The 23,601-nt window shown below is 44.7% G+C and overlaps 2 protein-coding genes across 4 annotated transcripts in view; one reads left to right on the top strand and one right to left on the bottom strand.

Moving 5' to 3' along the window:
* The window catches only part of GCNT2 (glucosaminyl (N-acetyl) transferase 2 (I blood group)), a 100,701-nt gene extending 93,280 nt beyond the window's left edge, over positions 1-7,421 (top strand). For all 3 annotated transcript variants that reach the window (XM_068960786.1, XM_068960787.1, XM_068960789.1), the window contains exon 3: positions 4,696-7,421. In XM_068960786.1, the coding sequence (XP_068816887.1) occupies positions 4,696-4,886 (191 nt within the window). In that variant the 3' untranslated portion in view covers positions 4,887-7,421. The remainder of the gene's footprint in view (positions 1-4,695) is intronic.
* A 6,002-nt stretch (positions 7,422-13,423) lies between these two features.
* C22H6orf52 (chromosome 22 C6orf52 homolog) lies at positions 13,424-22,989 on the bottom strand. The gene is made up of 4 exons (XM_068994205.1): positions 22,968-22,989; positions 15,255-15,442; positions 14,240-14,285; positions 13,424-13,629 (listed from the first exon to the last, which is right to left on the bottom strand). Exons 1-4 carry the CDS (start codon positions 22,987-22,989, stop codon positions 13,472-13,474), a joined length of 414 nt encoding a protein of 137 aa, XP_068850306.1. The 3' UTR covers positions 13,424-13,471.
* Between the last annotated feature and the right edge of the window lie 612 nt (positions 22,990-23,601).

The raw sequence follows: 23,601 nt of genomic DNA, 5'->3' as shown, positions 1-23,601 counted from the left end.
ATGCTGGAGACGTGAGTTCCATCCTGGGTCAGGAAGATCCCTTGGAGAAGGAAATGGCAAACCCGCTCTAGCATTTCTGCCTGGGAAATCCCATGGACAGAGGAGGCTGATGGGTTAGCAACTAAACCACAATAGCAAAGGACTTTTACTGATTACATGACAGATGGGGCCATGAACGTAGCCTCTAGCCAGGAACTACATAGAGTTCAAAGTTTGGATAGCCCAGTCTGCCCCCTTCAAACAAATGTCTCATTTTTTTCTTCTCTTAACACCTGTTATGCCATTTGAAAGCCTTAAACTGTTAGCACTAAAAATATTTGTCCCCAAACCACTATATGGGGAAAAGAAAAAGGCACAGTCTGGACAGAGGAGGTAGAACTTTATATCAATCCACCAAGTCAGTAATACCATCTGGATCTTGTCCCCTTGGCTGTGTTTGTTCCAAACCTGTGAGTGTAGCCACTTTCCAAGCCTTGTTAGCATTTAGAATCACAGAGTACCATTCTAGACCTGTGGTCTTGAACTTCAGCTCCCATCTCTGATTCCAATCTCTTCGTCTTCCTTCACCAACTTATATACTATATATTTTACTGTCTTTCTTCCCCAGAACAGAATAGAAGGCCCAGCAATGCTGGGGGTTTTGACCAGTTTGTTCATTGCCATAGCCCCACATCTAAAATATGATGTTGTCATGTTAGATGTGTTTGCTTTTTTAAAATTGGGACTTCCAGAGATTCAACTTTCCTGGCTCCCTCCTCCTACAGGTTCTTTATGAGGACCCCTTGTCTAGCCTGTGTACTGTGTCAGCTTTTCATGCTGTTCTCTCAAACATTTTAGATTCCCTTGGCATTTGATCCTAGGAGGCTGATTCCTACGCGTAATCATTACTGTCGTCTGCTTTTGGTCATTTGTGGTTCCCTAGGCAGAACACTGGTGAAGAATGCTCCAGAACTGTCCTAAACTCACCCACCACCTCCCTTCAGCTGGCCCTTCTGGCTGCCTGCTTGTTCTTTTATTTACGTCATTACAGTCCTGGTACTCTTCATGGTGTACCCATTTTCAGCTTTTTGGCTCACCTTTAAACTCCTAATCTTGTGCTGAAACAGCCCCTCTACTCTCCAAAGGTGATCATTTCAACTTTAGGAAGAACTTTGAAGACATTTGATTAAAATCACCTTATCAATTCCTTTATCAAGTCATCCCTTTCCTCCATCTTAGAGCATTTTGGTTTTTTGGGGGTGGGGCGGCTGCATTGTGTCTTAATTGCAGAATCTTTGTTGTAGAATTCGGGATCTGGTATGTGGGATCTTAGTTCCCTGACCAGGGACCGAACTCACATCCCCTGCATTGGGAGGTGGATTCTTAACCACTGGACCACCAGGGAAGTCCCCATCATAGGGCATTTTGGACCCTTTCTCCCATTGTTGCTTTCTGTTTCAAGAAGAAAAGTGACCCATCCTCCCAACCAACGTCCCCATCTGGCCTCAGTCATGTGCGGGTCCACCTCAGTTATCCCGTTGCTCTCTTGCATTCTGAGTGACTGTCTCTGCTGGTTCTTTTCCTTCTCTCTGCCAAGATGTATTTTCTGCCTCTGTCCTCAAGACCAAGCTGTCTAGGCTCTCTCTTCATGATCCAACCCCAGATCTTCTCTCCTGTTCACTTTCTTTTCTTAAGCATGGGTGTGCTGTTGTGTACCAAGTTGTTCTCACCTACCACCGGGTTATTCTTGAACATCCCCTGAACTCTGGCTTCTTTCTCCACTGATTTTCACTGTCTCCTGTCTCTCTTCCCAGCCACACTGAGTTAATGATCAAGTCCCATTGGTCCTTCTGTGCTCTGTCTCTAATAGCTTTCCTTTCCCACTCATGGCAACCATTAACTTCAAACAAACCCTCTGGTTTACACGATTACTACAGTCTCTTGATTGGTTCCTAATGTACCTTGCAAAGCTCTGTGAAATTAATCTTGCTGAAATCTATTTCATCATTTGATTCTTCTATTAAATTTCTCCAACCCTTTCAAAAAGAAGGGGGTAAAAATGGCCCAAACCTTTCATCTATTTTAAGACAGTCAACCATAGTAGCTCTACTATATGCCAAACAAATTCTGGAAAGAGTGCAAATTTCTCACAGCTTCCTTGTTTTGAAACTGTTCCCCAGCAAACTCTTTGGTAGCAGCAAATTCCCCTCTCTGCATTTTTCCACCTGATGCTTTCCCATCCATCTTGAGATGCTTCCCAATTCTACCCACCTGTGAACTCTCCACTCATCCTTCTCTACACGTTTCATTCAATAACTATTAATTTAACATCTGATATTTATCAGGCACTGTTCCAAATGTGGCTTCCCCAATGGCTTGGCAGTAAAGAATCCACCTACGACTCAGGAGACATGGATTTGATCCCTGGCTTGGGAAGATCCCATGGAAAAGCAAATGGCAATCCATTCCAGTATTCTTGCCTGGAAAATCCCATGGACAGAGGAGACTGGCGGGCTACAGTCCATGAGGTCGCAAAAAGTCGGATTCGACTGAGCACACACACTTGTTGTAGATGTAGGGGACTTAGAAGTAAACACAATGGTCTCAAATTTCAACTCTTGAGCTTATATTCTAGTCTGGGGAGAAAGACAACAAAGAAACATGTATGTTGGTGATGAGTACCAAAAGGAAAATGAATCAGGGAAGCAGGAAAGGAGGTCAGAAATAGCCTCACTGAGAGGATGGCCTTGAAGTAGAGCCCTAAGTGGTGCCAGAGGGAGCCCTGAGGATGTCTGGAGGAAGGGAAGGGCGTGGTCCAGGGAAGGAGGGGCGTGGTCCGGGGGAGGAAGGACAAACAGGGATGCTTCATTTGCTCAGGACGCTGCAGTCCGTGGAGTCGCTAAGAGTCGGACACTACTGAGCGATTTCACTTTCATGCATTGGAGAAGGAAATGGCAACCCACTCCAGTGTTCTTGCCTGGAGAATTCCAGGGTCGGGGGAGCCTGGTGGGCTGCTGTCTATGGGGTCGCACAGAGTCGGACACAACTGAAGTGACTTAGCAGCAGCAGCAGCAGCAGCAGTTTTCAGGATACAGAGAAGGCAATGGTACCCAACTCCAATACTCTTGCCTGGAAAATCCCATGGACGGAGGAGCCTGGTAGGCTGCAGTCCATGGGGTCGCTAAGAGTCAGACACGACTGAGCGACTTCACTTTCACTTTTCACTTTCATGCACTGGAGAAGGAAATGGCAACCCACTCCAGTGTTCTTGCCTGGAGAATCCCAGGGACGGGGGAGCCTGGTGGGCTACCGTCCATGGGGTCGGGTCGCACAGAGTCGGACACGACTGAAGCGACTTAGCAGCAGCAGCAGCAAGGGGGCTGATGTGACTGATGTGAAGTTTATTAAGGGTTATAACTGAATGGGTAAATGGTAAGAGGTGAGTCTGGGTGATGAGGGCCAGACTCTGAGGAGTCTTGAATGCCATTGCTAGGATTTTGGCTTTTTGTCCAAATGAGACAAGAAGCCATCAGAAGGTTTTGAGCAACAGACACATCTGCTTACGTTTAAAACAGCCGCTCTAGCTGCTGTGCTGAGAATATGCTAACAGGCAAAAACGGAATTGACGAGCCTATCTGCTGGGAAGGAATGGAGACTCAAACAGAGAGACTGGATTTGTGGACACTGGAGGGGAAGGAGAGAACGGGACGAACGGAGAACGTAGCTGGCTCTGTGATGACCTGGCGAGGTGGGGCGGGGGCGGGCTCAAGAGGCAGGTGACACATGAACAATTATGGCTGATTTGCCTTGTCCTGTGGCAGAAACCAACACAACATTGTAAAGCAGTTTTCCCCCAATTAAAAGTAAACTTTTTTTTTTTTTTTTAATGGAGGCACTGGGAACCAGTCAGACAGGAAGATGGGGCAGCTTGCCTAGGATGGAGGTATCAGAGGGGGTGAAATGTGGTCAAATTGCAATAATATTTTGAAGGTTGAGCTGACAAGGTTGCTGCCAGATTGGATGTGGGGTGTGGAAGGAAGGGGGAGAAGGGCCGAGTGTACTGAAGAGTAGGCTTGCCCTGGATTAAGATAGAGAAGACTTGGAGAGGATTAAGGAGTTCGTAGGTGACACACGGGTGAGGTTTATTCCCCATCTAAGAGGAGAGATAGGGCCTTCCCTGGTGGTCCAGTGGTTAGGACTCCACGCTTCCAATGCAGGGGACAAAAGTTCGATCCCTGCTTGGGGAACTGAGATCCTGCGTGCTTTGCAGCAAGGCCAAACGTTAATTTTAAAAAACACAAAAAACCTCATACATAATAGAGGAGAGATAAAGTAGGCACTTGGATAGCCCAGGGAAGAGACCCGACCAACTCAGTCCACAAAGACCCCTCCCATCTGTCTACATCTAGGACGTCTCATCCTTGAAACCCAGAGTTCATAATGCGTGAATTGCCTTGTGATGCCTATTGTGTTATTCCTTTGGACCACTTAACTCTCATTTTCTGTAAGTGCATATTTATATCTTTGTCCCCTCATAGAAAGTTTAACTTCCTTGTGGGCTGGGCTGATGCAGTCCTCCTTCATCGGAATCCCCTAGCGCTTGGCACAGGCCTAGCCCTGTAGCAGTCAGTTGGACACCCTCCTGTTCTGCAAGCTCACCCCCATTGACACGAAAACAAGCCTGTTCTGACTGTTTCTTGTTCTCTCCAATTACAGGCCACTATGTCCATGATATTTGTATCTATGGCAACGGAGACTTAAAGTGGTTGATTAATTCGTCAAGCCTCTTTGCAAACAAGTTTGAGCTCACTGCGTACCCCCTCACTGTGGAATGCCTGGAACTGAGGCTTCGAGAAAGGACCCTGAATCAGAGTGAAATTGCAATACAGCCCAGCTGGTATTTCTGATCTACTGCCACTCAACGTCTAAAGGGAAATCACCTCTGGGAAGGAGAGCCTTTTTTTGGGAGAAAAACTTTGCCTGGGTTATGTGAGCAGTCTCAGGGCCAAGGTTATAGCTTCAGGACCTGACTGCATAGTTACACGTCAAAATGTCTGCCAGACACTGTGAAATGTGCTGTCAGGATGCTTGCACGGTGATACTGGTTCTTAGGCCACCCTGGAAGTTTCTTGAGGTTCAGCGCTCTTTCAGGCTCATGTCCCCATCTGTGATAAACTGAACTGTTTTCAGATCTTTGCATCAGATCCTCATCGTATATAAATGTTCTCATGAAAAGGAGAATGGTAGATAATACTATTTAGGGAAATAAGAATCAAGTTTCTTTGAAGAAGGAATCTTTTTTATCACAGATCTGTAGCCTCACATGAACGGACTCCCCCTGCTCTTTGCTCAGCTGCATGTCGGCATAGAAACTGCTTTTCAGGTAACTCTCCAGTCTCCTTTAGAACTTGAGCTGCTAGAACTGAGAACTTGGTCCTGTTCCTGAGTTTCAACAGTAGCATTTTCAAGTTTCCTGTGCCTACAGTTTTTTTGGTTTTTTTTTTAACATTCTTTACATTCTGTGTAGAATGTAGTTATTCACAGGAGACCAAATTTAAGACAGCTGTCACTGCCTGCTACTTCAGTAAAAGATCCTCAGGTAGTTCGCTTCTTGAATATTTGTCAGAGTGTCCTCTGACCCCTCTCCATCATTTTCCATTGAGAACATGGGAAAGTTCTTGAAGAATGAAGATATTTCAAGAGTGGAAGTGCTACTGCATGGGTGTAGCCCCAAGCCTTGACTATTTCAGGTGAATCACTTCCCTTTTTTGCCTCCACCCCCACCAAAGTGGGGCTTCCCCAGTGGCTCAGTAGTAAAGAATCTCCCTGTGATGCAGGAGACACAGGAGATCCGGATTCAATAACTGGGTCAGGAAGATCCCGTGGAGAAGGAAATGGCTACCCACTTCAGTATTCTTGCCTGGGAAATCCAATAGACAGAGAAGCCTGGTGGGCTACCGTCCATGGGGTCACAAAGAGTTGGGCATGACTGAAGCGACTAAGCATGCACACACCACCGAAGTGATCGTACCTGCAAAATGGAGACCAAATGCTATCCCATGAGCCTTTAAGGAGTCCACAGTGTTCTCTGGGTAACTTTGCAGCGCCTGTGGGGGTCTTAGGAGTGCTTGGATTTTTAAAAGCTTTCAATTGTGGAAGAGCCTCTTTGTTACTTATCCTTTATCCCATTCATCCATCCAATCCATCAGTAAGTATTTCTTGGGTGTCTACTATACACCAGACACGTGCAGAGACAAGAAGTGAGAAGCTTTTTCACTCTGAAAATCTTGGCAATAATGCCAGCATTGGAAAGAGAATCTCCAGAACTCCAGAGAATCTCACAGAGTATATTATTCCCCCCGGCTCCAGCCACCTCATGAAGCATGTGGAACTCCCCTGACTGGGGATCAAACCCTTGGCCCCTGCAGTGGAAGTGCAGATTCCTAACCACTAGACCACCAGGGAGTGGCTGTAGTGGTGGGCTTATGGGTTGTCATATCAGGCCCCAGATATCACCAATTTCAAAGTGAGGTCTAAATCAGAATATTCCGAAGAGAGAAGGGAGGGAGGGGACAGAGGCCATAGCTGATTGTTTTCTAGGCATCCTGCTTTCTCTTTTACCTCTCAGGGCATTCGGATCGCACAATGCTCTTGCAAACTTGCACAATTATCCGCATCTTGCAGATGAAGTGACTGAGGCTTAGAGAGGTTGTTAGTAAGCATGAGGAAACAAGTTCTCTGAGAATCAGGCTTCTCTTACTGGTCTCTTTAGTTCATTTCCTAAGGTGGAGCATCTCGAGAAGGTGAAGTGAAGCCGTATCTAGCATCCCACAATGATTTCAGTGTTCACATTGAGAAAACGTCCTGTCACGTCAGAAAAATGTGAAGTCTCCTTTTGTACTCCATCCAGTTCCTTGATATTTATTTATTCTAATGAAAAACAGCAACTACAACTCAGGATACATTTAATCCACGCCATGTTACTTTTTCTGCAATTGTGCCTGTTGAATGTTAATCATATTTAACTTAAGGAAGCCCTTAATCATATTTAATGACCTTGAATTTAATGGCTTTTAATGATCTTGAAGGAAACTCTGTCTTTTTTCCTGCTGCCGAGAGAGGTGGAAGAGCACCGGATGATGAAAAGTCAAGGGGTAGGGAGCACATCCGGAGCTAAAGGCAGGATTTAAAATCAGCTTGTTTGTTTTTTTCAAACTTACATCACACCACTTGAGAAGAGGAGTGCTTTACACTGGATCTTCTCTTGAAGAAGAAGAAATCTCTTGGAATAGAAGGTGTTTACATGTCTGTGGTTGGTCATTTCTTCTGTGTCTCAAATATTTTAATGTTGGGAGGGTTCCCTGTTTGAACTAGTGGGTTTCTGCGGGCCCGTGGAGAGGCCCTGAAAATTTTGTTTTCAATGATGTTCCATGTTGTTTTCTTGGAAATAAATTAATATATTGTTTTCCACACTGGGGACTGTTGTATGGCTTTATTTGATCAGTATTTAACAAGCCCATCCTCCCAGCATTGTCTTTCTTAGAAAGCTTTATTTGGCTGTGTCGGGTCTTAGTTGTAGCAGGTGGTATCTTTTGTTGTGGCTCCCAGGCTCAGTAGCTGTGGCGCATGGGCTCAGCCGCACCAGGGCACCTGGGATCTTAGTTCCTCAGCCAGGGATCGAACCTGCAGCCCTCGCACTGCAGGGCAGATTCCTGAGTACTGAACCACCAGGGATGTCCCCCTCCTAGCATTTTCTAAAAATACACAAATAAATACATTCATGCAAACATATACCCATCTAAAAATGCCCATCCCACAGGAAAATAATCCAGCTTTCCCTGTGTGGAGTATTGGAGAGGATAATTGGGAATGATAGAGACAATGGAAGGTCAGTTTCATTTCAATCGGGATTTTAAATTCAAAATCTGAGGCAGGAAGAAGTTATCTCCTATATGTGCCTCCTTAATTTTTTAAAAATCAAGGTACAATTTAGGAAAAAGACCTGTTGATATTATCATAATTATTCAACTGTCAAATGCCAGAGTTTTTGAGCAGTCTTTCGGTGCTAAGTTTGGGTAAATGAATATTTTCCTCTACTAGACACATGGCAAATGATAGAAGTACTAAGGAAAATAACTCGTCTAAACAATATCCAATGCACCATTTTTTAATGCATAATATTTTAAAACTAAAGTGAAAAATATTTCAAACTACAAAAACAAAAATACGTGCTGTGTATATATAAATATATAAATCAACTATAAAAATAAAATATATAAAGATATTTTCTAAATAAATATTTCCTAAATATAGAAAATACATAAACCCCAAAATAAATAACAATATTTTCTAAAAATAGAAAAAAATCAACTCCCAATACTTTGGCCACCTGATGTGAAGAGCCAACTCATTGGAAAAGACCCTAATGCTGGGAAAGACTGAGGGCAGGAGGAGAAGGGGCGAAGGGGGATGAGATTGTTGGATGGCATCAGCGACAATGGACATGAGTTTGAGCAAACTCTGGGAGATGGTGAAGGACAGGGAGGCCTGGCGTGCTGCAGTCCATGGAGTCCAAAGAGTCGGACACAACCGAGCGACTGAACAACAACAAATCAATTTTACTTCAATAAAAAATTTTAAACATGATTTAAATCAAGTTAATGAGTAAGTAAAAAAAGAATGCAGAAGGATATAGGATGAAAAGTGAACTCCTTTCTCCAGAAGTGATCACTGTTTGGTGTCAGTGTCCTTTCAATATACACTCAGATATCCCAGGGCAGCGCTGTCCAAAAGGATCTCTGCCATGATGGGAACGTTCTATATCTGCACTGTCCAAGATACTAACACTCGTACTAGCTATTGGGCACTGGGAATGTGGCCAGTTTGAGGAAATGTTACTTATTTTATGTGACTGTTGTACTGCACAATTCTATAGCTAACAGTTCTATACAACCGTTATGTACCTGTGCTTATTATACAGTGGAAATACAAAGACACACAGACTGGCTTTTTTTTTTTTTTTTTTAAGTGTTGCTTATATAGATACATAATAGAATTACAGCTTTTTGTAACTTGCTTTTTTGAGCTCTTCAAAATAAACTTTATTTTTAGAATTGTCCTGTTTTTTTTTACTTTCTGGTTACACCATGCAGCTTAGATCCTTGATGAGGCATCAAATCCACCCCCACTACAGTGGAAGTGTGGCATCTTAACCGCTGGACCGCCAAGGAAGTCCCACATGGTGAGACTTTAGGATAGCAGTCTATGCCAAGTGGGAAATGGGAGCCGAGATCCACGTGAACAGACGAAGAATAACTAGAGTTTGGGAAGACTCCGGTCTTGCAGTTCAGTAATGCCAGAACTACACATGTTCTGTTGTGACTACTCCCTCTTCTGGTCAGGATGGCTGAGGGATTAAAAGGTCAAGCCAATGGGAAAGACACTGGAGGTCACACTCCCAAGGCCAAGTTCTCACTTTAGCAAGAGGTCTGCCAGTGATGGCTCTGGGAGGAAGAAGGTAAAGAGATGAAGCTGACTGTGTTCACTTTTCAATACCTACAAGGTTTGAATGTGGTGGGCTTCCATGGTGGCTGTTGGTAAGATTAACTGGGGTGAGTCCTGCTGGGAGCCCAGGAAGTCTGACCTACATCTTGGGAAGGATCCTGGGGGCTATAGTAGACAGGGTGGCTGAATGGTCTAAAAGGGGCTTCCCAGGGGGCGCTAGTGGTAAAGAATCCGCTTGCCAATGCAGGAGATGCCAGAGACACAGGCTCGATCTCTGGATTGGAAAGATCCCCTGGAGATGGAAATAACAGCCTACTCCAGTATTCTTGGCTGGAGAATCCCAGGGACAGGAGCCTGGTGGGCTGCGGTTCATGGGGTCACAGAGAGCTGGACACAATTTAAAGTGCACACACAGACATAGACACACACCAGGTTCTTCCAAAAAGAACCAAAATTCAGAAACCAATAGCCAGCATCGTGTCAGACCGTGAAAGTGAATCTCAAGCATGTGATTAGGAGTTGAGGCTATTAGGTGAATCGCTGAAAAAGGGAGTCAAAGTGAAAGTGAATTATTAATGTGTTTCAGGCTATTTATTTCCATTAAAGTGAATTATCAGTGAACTTCAAGGCATCAACCATATTGAAGGCAAAATGGAAGGTTTCTGATGACTTTCCAAAATGTTTTATTTTAAAAAACTTTATAGACTTCAAAGAAAAGTTGCCAAAATGGTATGGAGAATTCGTGTAGACCTTTCACTCAACGTCTAATGTCTTACAAAATCAAAGTTCAGTGATCAAAACCAGCTTTGTTTTTTAATTTGGTTTTTAATTCTGTGCTGGCTGTGTGTTGAGAGCTGGGGCTACGTGACTTTTACCTTTGTACCGGACAGACCAGATGTAAGGCGAGTCCCAGTAACATGGAGTGCCTTCACGTTAAACCAAATGATGGAAACGGACTGGACTGGTCTCAAGTACCATTTCCTGATGAAGACTGTACTGTGGAAAGGAAACATCTGGACTTCCCTGGTGGTCCAGGGGCTAAGAACCCACCTGCCAGTGCAGGGGACACGGCTCCGATCCCTGGCCCAGGAAGACCCCACATGCCGAAGGGCGCCTACTGAAGCCCTTGTGCCTGGAGTCTGTGCTCTGCAACGAGAGTAGCCCCACTGGCCATCACTAAGAAAGCCCCAGTGCAACGAAGACCCAGCACAGCCGCAAGTAATGTTTTAATTTAATAAAAAAAGCAAAGGACAAGTCTGTATATTCTTTATCTAGAGTATGGGACTGGGATAAAAGAAAAGGATGGGGAACAGAGCAAATCCACAGCCAGAGCACCAAGAAACCAGTGGGGAAAGCAGCAGGGTAGAAGAGTAAACCGTGTCCTGCACATCACAGATGGCTGGCTGGGAAACTCTAGATTCATTTCCTTAGGCTCTGACTAAATAGGTGTAATGGGTCGTGAAGAGCGAGGAGGGAAAGCAATGATGACTGCCAGGTTGAAACTCTGGTTCTTGACGCATTATCTCTGAGCAGGTGAGGCTTGATAACCCCACGATTAGCACTCCACAGAGGCTTTCACAAAGGACCCAGCAGGAAGTGTCTGAATTCGGCTTTCCATCTGCATGGCTGGCTGTGTATCAGATGACCCGGTGGAAGAATGATGGTTTAAAAAGTAAAAGCAGTCGGTCACAGATTCTTCGGGGATAATGGCTACAAAAGGCTACACAGTGACTTAAAATACAGGACAGGCTGGTAGGGAAATAATTTGAATGCCTAGGAAAACTTACTGATGCTGTAGTCATTACCACATATGCAAATTTTCCTATCTGGGTATGGAATCAAGAAATTTTTCCAAGGGGTGGGGGTCATCTAGGCAAATGCCATTTTAAAAGCTTCCACCAATATAACATGGGGGTAAAGAAGTATTGCTGTGTTTATGCAGGATTTTTTTGAGCTGGAAGCTTCCATTCCTTCATATATATATGTATATTTAATTTTATTTGTTTTTGACTGTGCTGGGTCTCCCTTGCCACATGGGCTTTTCTCTAGTTTCGGGGAGTGAGTGGGCTTCTCATTGCGGTGGCCTCTCTTGTTATGGAACACAGGCTTCAGTAGTTGTGGCTCCCAGGCTCTAGAGTGTAAGCTCAATAGTCGGGGCACACAGGCTTACCTGGTCTGCAGTATATGGGCTCTTCCTGGACCAGGGATTGAACCCATCTCTGCACTGGCAGGCAGGTTCTTTACCACTGAGCTACCAAGGAAGCCCCCTGTACTTTTTAATTTTTTTTTTATGGCTGCACCACGAGGCTTGTAGGATTTAGTTCCCCAACCAGGGACTGAACCCAGGCCCTAGCAGTGAAAGCGCGGAGTCCTAACTACTGGACTGTCCGGGAAGTCCCTAGACACCTTTTTAAAATCACATTTTCCTTTTATTTATATGTAAAGATGGAGAAGGAAATGGCAACCCACTCCAGTATTCTTGCCTGGAGAATCCCAGGGACAGAGGAGCCTGGTGGGCTGCCATCTATGGGGTCACACAGTTGGACACAATTGAGGTGACTTAGCAGCAGCAGCAGCAAGATGGATGTAAGTGAAACAAACTGGCTATTTCTTGACAATAAATATGCAAGAAAACATGGATTTGTGGTCACTTTTCTAACAACAAATATTTACTCTTGAAATTCAGTTTTTTTTGCCATGCTGATTTGTGTTTGTGTCTTTTTCACTCCATTGTTAAATCATAGTGTTATCTTTCTGTGTGCTTAGTCATATTCGACTCTTTGTGACCCCGTGGACTGGAGCCCACCAGGCTCCTATGTGCGTGGGATTCTCCTGGCTGGCGTGTAAAACAGGATCAACTCTAGGGGCTGGGCTCCCCTGCTGGTCTCTCCTGGGATCAATCCAGGGTTACATTCAGCGGACAGTCCAAGATGTCAGGTGAGTGAGGCTGTGGGTTGGCTGTTTACTGGGGCGCCTCAGTTCCCCTCCACACGACCTCTAATCTTTAGGTTTGAGTGGGCTTCTTGGCATGATGGTGGAAGTGTTTTGCAAGAGTAAACCCCCAGAGTGAAAGCGCTTATCAACCCATGCATTGCAGTTGCACAATGGTGTCACTGGGGGCCCAGGTGCTCTGTCTCAGAAGGCTGACAGGCTGTTTTGATCAAGCACACTTTTTCCATGTTGAGGACTCAACTGTGGCAAGTGCCTCCACTGTCTTCTATCACCTAGTGCTCTCGTAAGAGAGCCTGAGGGTCTGGCGATGGAGATCAAACTTCTGGTTCTAATCTACCTTTTTCTACACCAGATGCAGGCAAGAAGGCTTGCACTGTTTGTGAACAGAAGAGAGCAGCAAATCACTCAATATATCAGAGTAGCTAATGCCACCATCAGTTTAGGTCAGGCCCATGTCATATTAAATCTATTACCTTCTTTTTTTTCATATAGTTTTATATAGTTGATTTACAATGTTGTTTTATAGCTGATTTACAATTGAAATATAGTTGATTTACAATGTTGTTTTAGGACACATATTTTCAAGTGTCTTACAGTGCAGCCTGGTCTAACTTGATAGTTCTGTGGCCTCTCTTCTTTGTTGTTACTGTTTAGTTGCTAACTCTTGTCCAACACTTTTGTGACCCCCATAGACTATAGCCCACCAGGCTGCTCTGTCCACGGGATTCTCCAGCCAAGAATACTGGAGTGGGTTGCCATTTCCTTCTCCAGGGGATCTTCCCGACCCAGGGATGGAACTTGAGTCTCCTGCACTGGCAGGTGGATTCTTTCCCAGAGTCACCAAAGAAGCTGGATGTGACCTCTGCTGGCACCCACATAATACAACACACTTCCGGAAATGAACGTGCTGCTGAAGTTTATTTGCATTACAGTCTCTCAAGAATCTGTATTTATGTACACAATCCAGTGCCATCCTGGGAGAACTTTTTTTAAACAAAAACAAAACAAGACACAATGAATATGATAGTTGGGGAGCTTAATGAGCATCTTGCTCTTGGGGGTTCTTGTCTGGGATTTCTGAGTGCACAGTATCAAGAGGCTGCCAGTGGCAATTCATGAGAGACTGGTAGAGCTCTTCACTTTTCACCATAAACTCTTTGTTGAGTTCCTCAATATTCAAGTGGAGATTTGGATCTGCAGAAGCCAATAATACATACAGGAGAAAAACAGAGTTTCATAGGACACATTAGAAATGGCTTAAAACTAGAGCTTTTAAAAAACATCAGCAGGAAACAGTGCAGATGTTTAATGTGAGTTTTTTAAACTGCGTGTTTCCTTTCGGTAAGACTTTAAAAATAGAAACTGAAGCTACAAGAGCAGTGCTACTGGATTCAATGAGTAGATGGTGGGAGAAATGGAGAAAAAGGGCAGAATTAAGAGATAATTTGGAGACAAAGGGACAGTACTTGGAAATGCATTCAACTTGGAGCAGAAGAGAGAGGAAGGGTGGGAGGCGAGTCTAGAGTTTCTAGCTTGAGGACCTGGGTGAATGTGACCCCAAGGACAAGCCAGGACCAGATCCTTAAGACAGGGCTCTGACAAATCAACATGCTGCTTTATCTGTTCAGTTAGCAGACTGATAGAAACGAAGAAATGGTTTATAACAATTAATTCAGAAACCAAGGGAGGGAGACCTACATTGGAACTTTCTGGTAGGATCTCTTCGTTTATAGCCAGCTCAGTGAATGAAGGACCCGGAAAGAGGGTTAGTTTTGTTTTCAACTAAACATAAGTCTTCTGTTACCTTCTAGTGAATCTTCATCTTGGTTTTCAGCTAGAGATGTGGCTTCCTACAATGAAAATCAGTATGTTTAAAAAAATTTTTTTTTACTTAAAGGGTTGCTATTGACACTTTCCTGGAAGAATTTAGCTCTCAAAAATAATATCTACAACACTAAAATCCCTTTTGATCAAATTTTATTTTGAATTTTGATTAAAAGAGCCTTTAAATGACAAAATACTACAATTATGCAACAGGTGAGCTGAGCCCATAGAAGAAAACTCACATAGGAGGAGCATTGGTCAAAGGCACCTGCCTTCTCTGAAGTTTCAGGGATCTAAGTGGCCCCCTGGGGTCTAGGGAGAAGGAACCAGACCGCAGGAACCCTGGCATCAGACTCCACAATCCCTGTACCCAAACCTGCACCTGGAGCTCTGCCCTTCTTTCCAGGTGACAATCTGCAGTCTCCATGGGCACATAGCCCTCATGGCCTTCCAATCCCATCCCAACCCCGCGTCTCAGCTAAGGGCCAGACAGTACCTGCTGAGGAAACGCAGAGGCTATAGAAAAGCAAACCAATCCATCATCTTCTCAGGTAAGGAAAGATGTAAATTCCAGAAGCAGCCCCCAAACAGATCTTGGTTAGTTACTCCAGACTCCATGGGCTCTCCAGGGGCAGTGTAAGTTATTACCATTCCTCTCTACAGGCACCGGTGGCTCAGCAGTACAGCATCTGCTCACTATGCAGGACACCTGGGTTCGATCCCTGGGTCAGGAAGATCCCTGGAGACAGGAATGACTACCACTCCAGTATCCTTGCCCGGAGAATCCCACGGACAGAGGAGCCTGGCGGGCTACAGTCTATGGGGTCCAGAAAGAGTCGGACACGACTGACTAAGCACAGCACACACACATATTAGGGTGCAGAGTCCAAGGCTGAGGAAAATTCGAGGGGATTTCTCAAGGGCATGGAGAAAGGAAAGAGACGTCCCCATACCGGACATGCGCCTAACGCAGTATCTATGCCAGGGAGAGATACCTTGGGCAGAAGCGAAGTCTCAGCGGGGTGTCCAGAGGTCTCATATGCAGAATAAAGGTTGGGTCCATTTCCACCTGCCCCGCGGCCAGAGCTGTAGCCAGGAGGGTAACCACCCTGCTGTTGCTCGTACTGGCTGCCGTACCGGATGCCGAAGGGGTGAGGCTGGCAGGACGGGAAGTCTGGCTTCACTCTAAGAGCAGCAGGGAGAAGGGTAGGACATCAACAGCCAAGGCAGAATCGCTCAAAGCCCCGGGACTCGATCCTTCTTTCTCTAAGTAAGGAGGGTGTCCGCTTTCACTAAGAACACCTATCTTCAAAGCAGTAGTTTGTCAATTGCCAAACTGTGTTACGAAACAGAACACTATCAGCCTTTTCATTCGGAACAGGAAAAATCGGCGCACCTTTGCCAATACCAGTAATAAGTATCCTGCTGAGTTGAGCCCAAACCTGCAAAACTCTCCTGTCCAGCCATTTATCCAGACCCTTGATAAAATGACTGGGAGTCCACAGTTTTAACCCCCGCATCAAAAATCCCAGCCCTTGGTCTAAACCCTCTCAAGCCCACAAACAGCACTTCCAGCTGCCTCAGAAATACCTGCAGTGATCATTCCTGCCAGGTAATTAATTCTTTAACTTTCAGGTGGGTTAAGGAGTGGGTGCGGACGGGCAGGAGTGTATTGGAGTCACCTGGAGGAGCCCCTGCAAACTGTGGGGTGGGCTTTGAGCTGCCCGCCTCCTCCCCCAACTGTCAGACCCCGGGAAGCCTTCGGAAAGGGGAGGTTGGGAGGGTGGGGCAGTAAGGGAGTGTGTGGTGGGCAACTGTGAAGCACACAGAAGTCTCCAGCCCCCCACAATAGTGTGTAAGGGAGCCACTTTTAATCATTAAAAGCCTAAGACAAAGACAAAGAAAAGCTGCATTGGCAGGTGGGTCCTTTACCACTAGGGCCACCTGGGAAGCCCCATTCAAATGTTTACTGTAGTTTCTATTTACCTGTAATGTGAAAAATAATCATCATGATGAATTCTAGTCGTTCAACCACTCACCCATCATTTACTGAGCCCCTCCTATACACAACACAGGGGCCTGGCATCGGTGCCACAGTGGAACTTATACTCTAGTAATTTAATTTCCCTGTGTGTTCAAGGGAGATGTTATTGATTAGCAGCTGTGCACACACAGTTAGGGGCCACCCAATATCCAGTTTCCTTTTCTTCCTTAATAATAGAACCTAGATTTTATTTGAAAGTAGCAATGTGCCTTGTGGCCAGGTGGCCAAAGAGGAGCTGCTGCTGCTGCTGCTGCTGCTGCTAAGGTTGCTTCAGTCATGTCTGACTCTGTGAGACCCCATAGACGGCAGCCCACCAGGCTCCCCCATCCCTGGGATTCTCCAGGCAAGAACACTGGAGTGGGTTGCCATTTCCTTCTTTCACGTGAAAGTGAAAAGTGAAAGTGAAGTCACTCAGTTGTGTCCAACTCTAGCGGCCCCATGGACTGCAGTCTACCAGGCTCCTCCATCCATGGGATTTTCCAGGCAACAGTACTGGAGTGGGGTGCCAATAAGATGTAAATAGTGACTTAGCAGCAGCAGCACTATCACAAGGGGGCTGAGGAAAGCTTCGTGGACAGAGGGAGTCTGCTTAGCTGGAAGGTGTTTTTTGCTGTCCTTTTCTGCCCTTCTCACAGGTCGAGAGCTGAGTTTACAGATGTGATGGATGAAACCAAAAGAACTCTGCATCTCTGCTGGCCTATGAGGTGATATCAAAGGGGAAGTCACACAACCAAACACAGGATCTTAAAGAGCAAACAGGTCAGGGTTCCTGATGACTGGAGACTCCCTGTACCAGCACTGGACCAACCTGCCTCCAAAAGCCTTTGTCTTAAGGAAATCTCTTGTTTAAGCCACTGCTGTAAATTACATGAAATTAAAAATAATTCTTGGGGCCTCCATGATGGCTCAGGGCTAAAGAATCTGCCTGTAATGCCCAAGATATGGGTTCAGTCCCTGGGTTGGGAAGATCCCCTGGAGAAGGAAATGATTACCTGTTGAGGTCCTTTAATGGACCAGAACCTGGTGGTCTGGAGTCGACCGATAAGAAAGTAAAGGAGAGAGAGAGAGGTTTACGCAGAAAGCCAATAGTCCCTGACACAGGGCTTGCTCTGTTCGTGGAGGCCTCAGGTGCCCTACCTTTTTGTTGACAAATTTAGTTCACCTTAAACCTAGGCATAATAAAAGTATTATATAATGTTGATGACTTAAGACATGTTTTAATTAGATTAGCAATTATATTTAAATTATATTTATATTTAAATAAACATATTAAATATTTTTCAATTCACATGAATTTTAATTTAAATACAGCTCATTAACTTCATATTATCTAAAAACAAAGCTGGTATATTGACGGCAGCACTGCCAGATGTTGAGGGTTTGAGGGAAAAGCTGGAATTTGCCCCAGGTTTTTGTTGAAGGGGACCTGGGGGGTCCCCTGTTTGGAGTTTCTCAGAATAGGTTTCCCTTTAATATCAAATTTAGATTTACAATCTTTGGCCCAATGTATTCCTCTACGGCAGCGAGGACAGATTTTTGGAGGTTAAATTTTTTTCTGCTTTCTTAGGGCAGTCCCTTTTTAAAGGGTTATTTCCGGATGTAAAGCATCCTTCATTTCCCTTTCTTAAGGCAGCAACCATTGTTTCAGCTAGCATTTGCATCTTTTCAGTTTCTAATCTTATATTTCGACAAGCCTTCAAATAATCAGTAATAGTTCCTATCTCACGAATTGGAGCTATAGCTTTTTGACATTCCTGATTTGCATTTTCATAAGCAAGTAATTTCTCTAGTTGCCTTTTGGCTTCTTCTCCAATTACAGTATGGGAAATTGCAGTTTGTAATCTAGCTAAAAAATCAGCATATGTTACATTAAGTCCCTGAACTTTAAATAAGTGAAGAAGTAAAGTAGAAAAGTAATGGGGCTTTCCAGCTGCTTTACCCATGTCTTAGTACTTACCGGCCTCAATAGGCCCTGGGGTCACTCTTGTCCGAATCTGCATACATGTACCAAGCTCCTGTTCTGGGCGCCTCCTGTTGAGGTCCTTTAATGGACCGGAACCTGGTGGTCTGGAGTCGACAGATAAGAGAGAGAGGCTGATATTCCTCGGTTTACAGAGAAAGCCAATGAAGTCTCTGGCATGGGGCTTGCTCTGTTCACGGAGGCCTCAGGCACCCTCTCGATGGGGTGAAGGCACAGAGCGCCTTCTCGAGAGGGTCTTAGAAGTCCAGGCAGGAAAGTGAACTCAGAGAGCCTCTGTGCTCCAAAGAAATAGCCTGAGAGAGAGAGAGAAAGGGAGGGAGAGAGAGAGAGAGAGAAAGCAAGACACAGGGACCAAAGCTCTGATGGAGCAAAGGTGTTTTAACCAACATGGTATGGGCATATATACTGTAGTTATTCTCAGCAAAGATAAAAATTAAAATTCCAGACTTACAAAACACAGACGATCCATATTAAAGAGAGAGAGAGAGTTGTAAATAATCACTTTAAGGAAGAGGGTACTTATCACCGGGTACAAAAACAAAGGAAATGCCTGGATTCCTCAGCCTCAGGAGAGGCTTGCCTCTCAATTCCTGAATACTCAGGAATTAATAAGGAACAGAGAATTCCTGACAGATCCAAAACAGCACACAGGAAGCCTCCTGTTAAATGCTTTCTGATAGCTACCCACTCCAGTATTCTTGCCTGGAGAATCCCACGGACGGAGGAGCCTGGGGGACTACAGTCCATGGGGCTGCAAAGATTCAGATACAGCTGAGCAGAGGAGCAGCAATGGGCATAGTTAACTAGAATTGGCGGCAAGGAGTGGAAAATGGAAAGAAACATTAAAAAATAAGAATTCCCTAAAATTTTTTATACCATTTTGAAGGTTATTTTCCATTAACAGCTATTACAGCTATATTCCATGTTGTGCAATACATCCTTGAGCCAGTCTTACACCCAACAGTTTGTACCTCCCCTGCCCCCAGACCCCACCCAACACACACTGGTAGCACTGGTTTGTTATCTGTGAGCCTGCTTCTTTTTTTTTTTTTTTGCTGTATTCACAGTTTATTGTCTTTTTTAGAAAAAAAAATTCTTAAATATTGTAGCAGCTTAGAAATCAAATTTCATGTTATCAGTTAAGATTCTTTCAGAAAAGCATTATATTTTTTCCTTATTTTGGACTTTTTAAAAAAGACAATGAGAATTTTGGCTGAGTGAGAGATGGAGCTGTAGTGGGAAAGGAATGTGGGAGCTGACCCTTCGTGATATGGTGGTAAGAAGGCTGGGATTTGCGAGGAAGTCTATAAGGCATGTTGCATCCACCCAGGAAGATGGCAGGGGCCAGATGCTACGAGCAAGACTCCAGAGATGAAGATGGACATTCAGGCAGAATTTTAGATGATGGTGACAAGGAAGAGTTCACATATATTGCTTTGATCTCTAACAGTTTCAAACGCAAACCTCCCATAGTTCACCTGGATTATTCTCATGAAGCAGGTGAAACAAATTTCTTTCAGGTCTGGGTCTAGGGAAAGTAGCCCACTTTCTCTGTCTCCGAGCTCTACATGCAGAGATCAATGTCCTCTGAGAATACAAGCACACACAATCTCTGTAGTCCTCAAATTTAACAGACTTGCTACCTATGACACTGTGAAAGGAGGGTAACAGAGCACCAACATTAGACTCACATGAGATTTCTAACAAGGCCAATTTCTCTCCACTGTATTCTGCTTTTAGCTTCGTATATCGACCTTCTAACCAGCCTCACCCACCCTGCAAAACGAAGACTGGCTTTTTTTCTTTAGCAAACCAAACAAAGCCAAGTGCTTACTTAACACTGGTTAAATGAATGAATAAATCAATGCCTGGCTCAAGTGCAAAAAGCTTTTCTAAATCAATAATATAAATGCAAAACTAGAAACCCCGTTGTACTTTAGAGTTAAGCCCTATTGTGGAAGGGTTGGTGGTTTCTTGGCAACTGCAGTTTTCTGAGAATGAGACTGAATGGCTTTTTCCACCCTCTGTTTGGAAAGAGAACAGGAGGCTTGGCAGGAAGTATGCTGTTTGAATCCATTTGAGCAGATGTATATTGCATTGTGTGTGTTTTTTTAAGCAGAGAAAAACCACTTTTCTTCTTTATTAAGAGACAACACTGGAGCTCAAGGAGAAGTGAAAAGCAGCAGCAACACCAGAGTCTACTGCTACCGAGCTGTGTGGTTTTGAGAGCGTTTTGGACCTACTTCTCCATTTATATCCTCAAACCAGCTTTAGAGGCATTAATCTTTTTGAAAATGTGATGAAATCCCATGAATGCTGTCTTCCATAAACGTACACATACAATTCTGCGTATAATTTCAGGGCACTGACAAGCCCCAAAACTTACCCATCAATTCTCCCACATTAGGAGCCCCAGGACCAGATGCTTTATGGTCTTCTAAGCTCTATGCCTGGCTCCACTAACTTTTTACAGTTAAAAAATACGAGGAGGAAAAACCATTTTACGCTTATGTCGCGTGCACTGTGGTTTTCACGCTATTCTAAACGTCTCCTGGTTGCAGCAAAAGACTTTCTTAAGCCACAAGGCTCTTCTCTAAAATGTGACTTTACTGTACTTCACTTCAATAAAACTTAATTAAAAATAAAATGTGACAGATACTTAAGCAGGTAAAGTGTGACAATTCATGTACCAGACTGTAATTGACAAGCACAGTAATAGATGCTGACTATGATAATTACCCTGTTATCATGATATGTTAAAAATTTCAAATAAATGCTAATTCTTTACCAACAGCATTTGAAATTTCACTGGGGTAATGAGGTGGGGCACCAGGGGGTGGTTTCTGAAGCAACAAAATACATAGAGCACATGATTTTGAAACAATTTTATTCAGTGTTTGTTTTCTTTTTGCATGAGAGACTACCACTTCCCCCTAAATAAAGATAGGCAAAGAGTCATATATTTAAAAGGAAAATTAGACTTCAAGAAATGTCCTCCTTACTTCGTCCCATGCCCAGAAGACATCCCTACAGCAATTCACACTCCTCTGATTTAGTGGTTCTTTGATAGAAAAGCCACCAGAAGAAAAGCAAGATACAAGAAAAGAATTTAAAAAGTAAAACAATTTGTAGCATAATAACATAACATAACTAGCAAAGTGAAGGAATTACAGCTGTATCTCCTTTTTTTTGTACTTCAATTTATTGTCCTTTATAGATCCAGCTTTTTTTTAAAACACAAATCAAAGTTTATGGCAACCCTGCATGAAGCAAGTCTATCAGCACCATTTTCCCAACAGCATTTGATTCCTTTACATCCCTCTGTCATATTTTGGTAATTCTTAGAATATTTCAAAGCTTATCATTATTAGTCTAATTTGTATGGTGATCAGTGATCTCTGATGTTACTACTAAGAACTGTTGAAGCCTCAAATGATAGTTAGGACTTTTTAGCAATAAAGTATTTTTCAATTAAAGACTATGCCTTTCTTAGACATAATGGTGAAAGTAAAAGTGGCTCAGTCATGTCCAACTTTTTGAGACCCCATGGACTGTTCACGTAATTCTGCAGGTCAGAATACTGGCGTGGGTGGCCCTTCCCTTCTCTAGAGGATTTTCCCAACCCAGGTATCGAACCTGGTCTCCCGCACTGCAGGTGGATTCTTTACCAACCGAGCTACCAGGGAAGCCCAAGACTTAATGGGATTGCACACTACAATAGAGTGCAGTCTAATATAAACCTAACACTGGGGAAGAAAAGATTGTGTGTGACACGTTATTTGGAGGGTCTGGAAATGAACCTGTAATCTTTCTCACCTGTGCCTGTACTGTCCAACAGTGAACACAGTTTTCAAGTGACTGAGAATGAGCTGGACTTCAGTATTTCAGCGCCTGAGGAGTGCCAACATGTACAGCCGCCAAAGCGCAAAGGCTTTCCTTGTGCTGAAATGACAACCAAAATGACCTCATTTGTACAAGACCCAAACCAGCACTGATTAAAACAAATCTGAGTTAAACACGTACTGACGATTCAGAACATCGGTGAACAAACGTCCTCAGAGACAAGAGCCTAAGCGCTTATAGGCCTGTACTACAGTCTAAAAGCGGGTGGGGTGAGAAGTCGACAGCAAAGTATGTTTCAACCTCCCATAGTCATATTCACCGGTAGGGAGCTTAGAAGACTCATTTTACGCTCCGATATTTACTCTGTTGGAAGTCTGTACGAAGCTGTCCTTTCTGACACATCTCTGAATCTTTGTATCTCACGAAAATCTCACATCTAAACCAGGACTATCTTTGCTTTCATTGCGGTTCAAGACAGTGAAGAATCTGCCTGCAAGGCGTGAGACCCGGGTTCGATCCCTGGGTCGGGAAGATCCCCTGGAGTAGGGAAAGGCTACCCACTGCAGTATTCTTGGGCTTCCTTTGTGGCTCGGCTGGTAAAGAATCCGCCTGCATTGCGGGAGACCTGGGTTAGACCCCTGGGTCGGGAAGATTTCCTGGAGTAGGGAAAGGTTACCCACTGCAGTATTCTTGCCTGGAGAATCCCATGGACACAGGAGACGGGACAGAGTCGGACACGACTGAGATACTCATACTGGCTTTTATTACTGTTTGACTTTGCGGCTAACTCGGGAAAGGTGGTGAAAACAAATTAAATGAGATTCCCTTCTGGAAACTCACCAAGGATGACTAAACCCGTCATCTTCCAAGTACTGTCTTTACTCCCCTCGAGTAAAGGGTCCTTGTCCTTCTCCGGGATGTGCCATAACGTTGGCCGAGGCGTCCTTAAGGGTTCGTCAAGCCATAACCAAGAAGGAAGGAAGGAAAGGTGCTGGACGAGATTATGCGGCCCGGGCGGGAGCTCGGGAACCGGACCGCTCCGATCAAGGAGAACCCTAAAGGTCAACCCTCTTCGCCGGTTACAGAGAATGAGCACAAGAAACGGCTTCCAGCACAACTAGGAGACGTAACTCCCTACCAGTCATCAAGGCCCGGGATCCACAGACATACACGGCGCGGGGCGCCGGCCGAGCTCTCCGACTCCCGCCCTGACCGGAAGTGTCCGCCCCTTCCGTAGAGGCCCCGGAAACGGGGGCCTCCGCAGAGGCTGTCCCGCCCACTCGCCTCAGAAGCGCCTAGCACAAGGCTCCCTCGAAAATGCTTGCTGGCCCCCAGGTTTTTTCCTCCTTGAAATGAGCAACCTCTTCAAGGGGCGTCCTTCCTTATTCCCTCCTTGGAAATTCCGCCTGATCGTCTAGAAATTCCGTCTGACCCGCCGGAAACCATCCGCCCCTCCCCCCCCATGGATGCAGGC

Source organism: Capricornis sumatraensis, chromosome 22 (genome assembly GCF_032405125.1).
Source record: "Capricornis sumatraensis isolate serow.1 chromosome 22, serow.2, whole genome shotgun sequence".
In the NCBI taxonomy this organism is placed as follows: domain Eukaryota; kingdom Metazoa; phylum Chordata; class Mammalia; order Artiodactyla; family Bovidae; genus Capricornis; species Capricornis sumatraensis.
The sequence above is the reverse complement of the archived record's forward strand: the minus strand, read 5'-3'. Positions and strand labels throughout refer to the sequence as shown.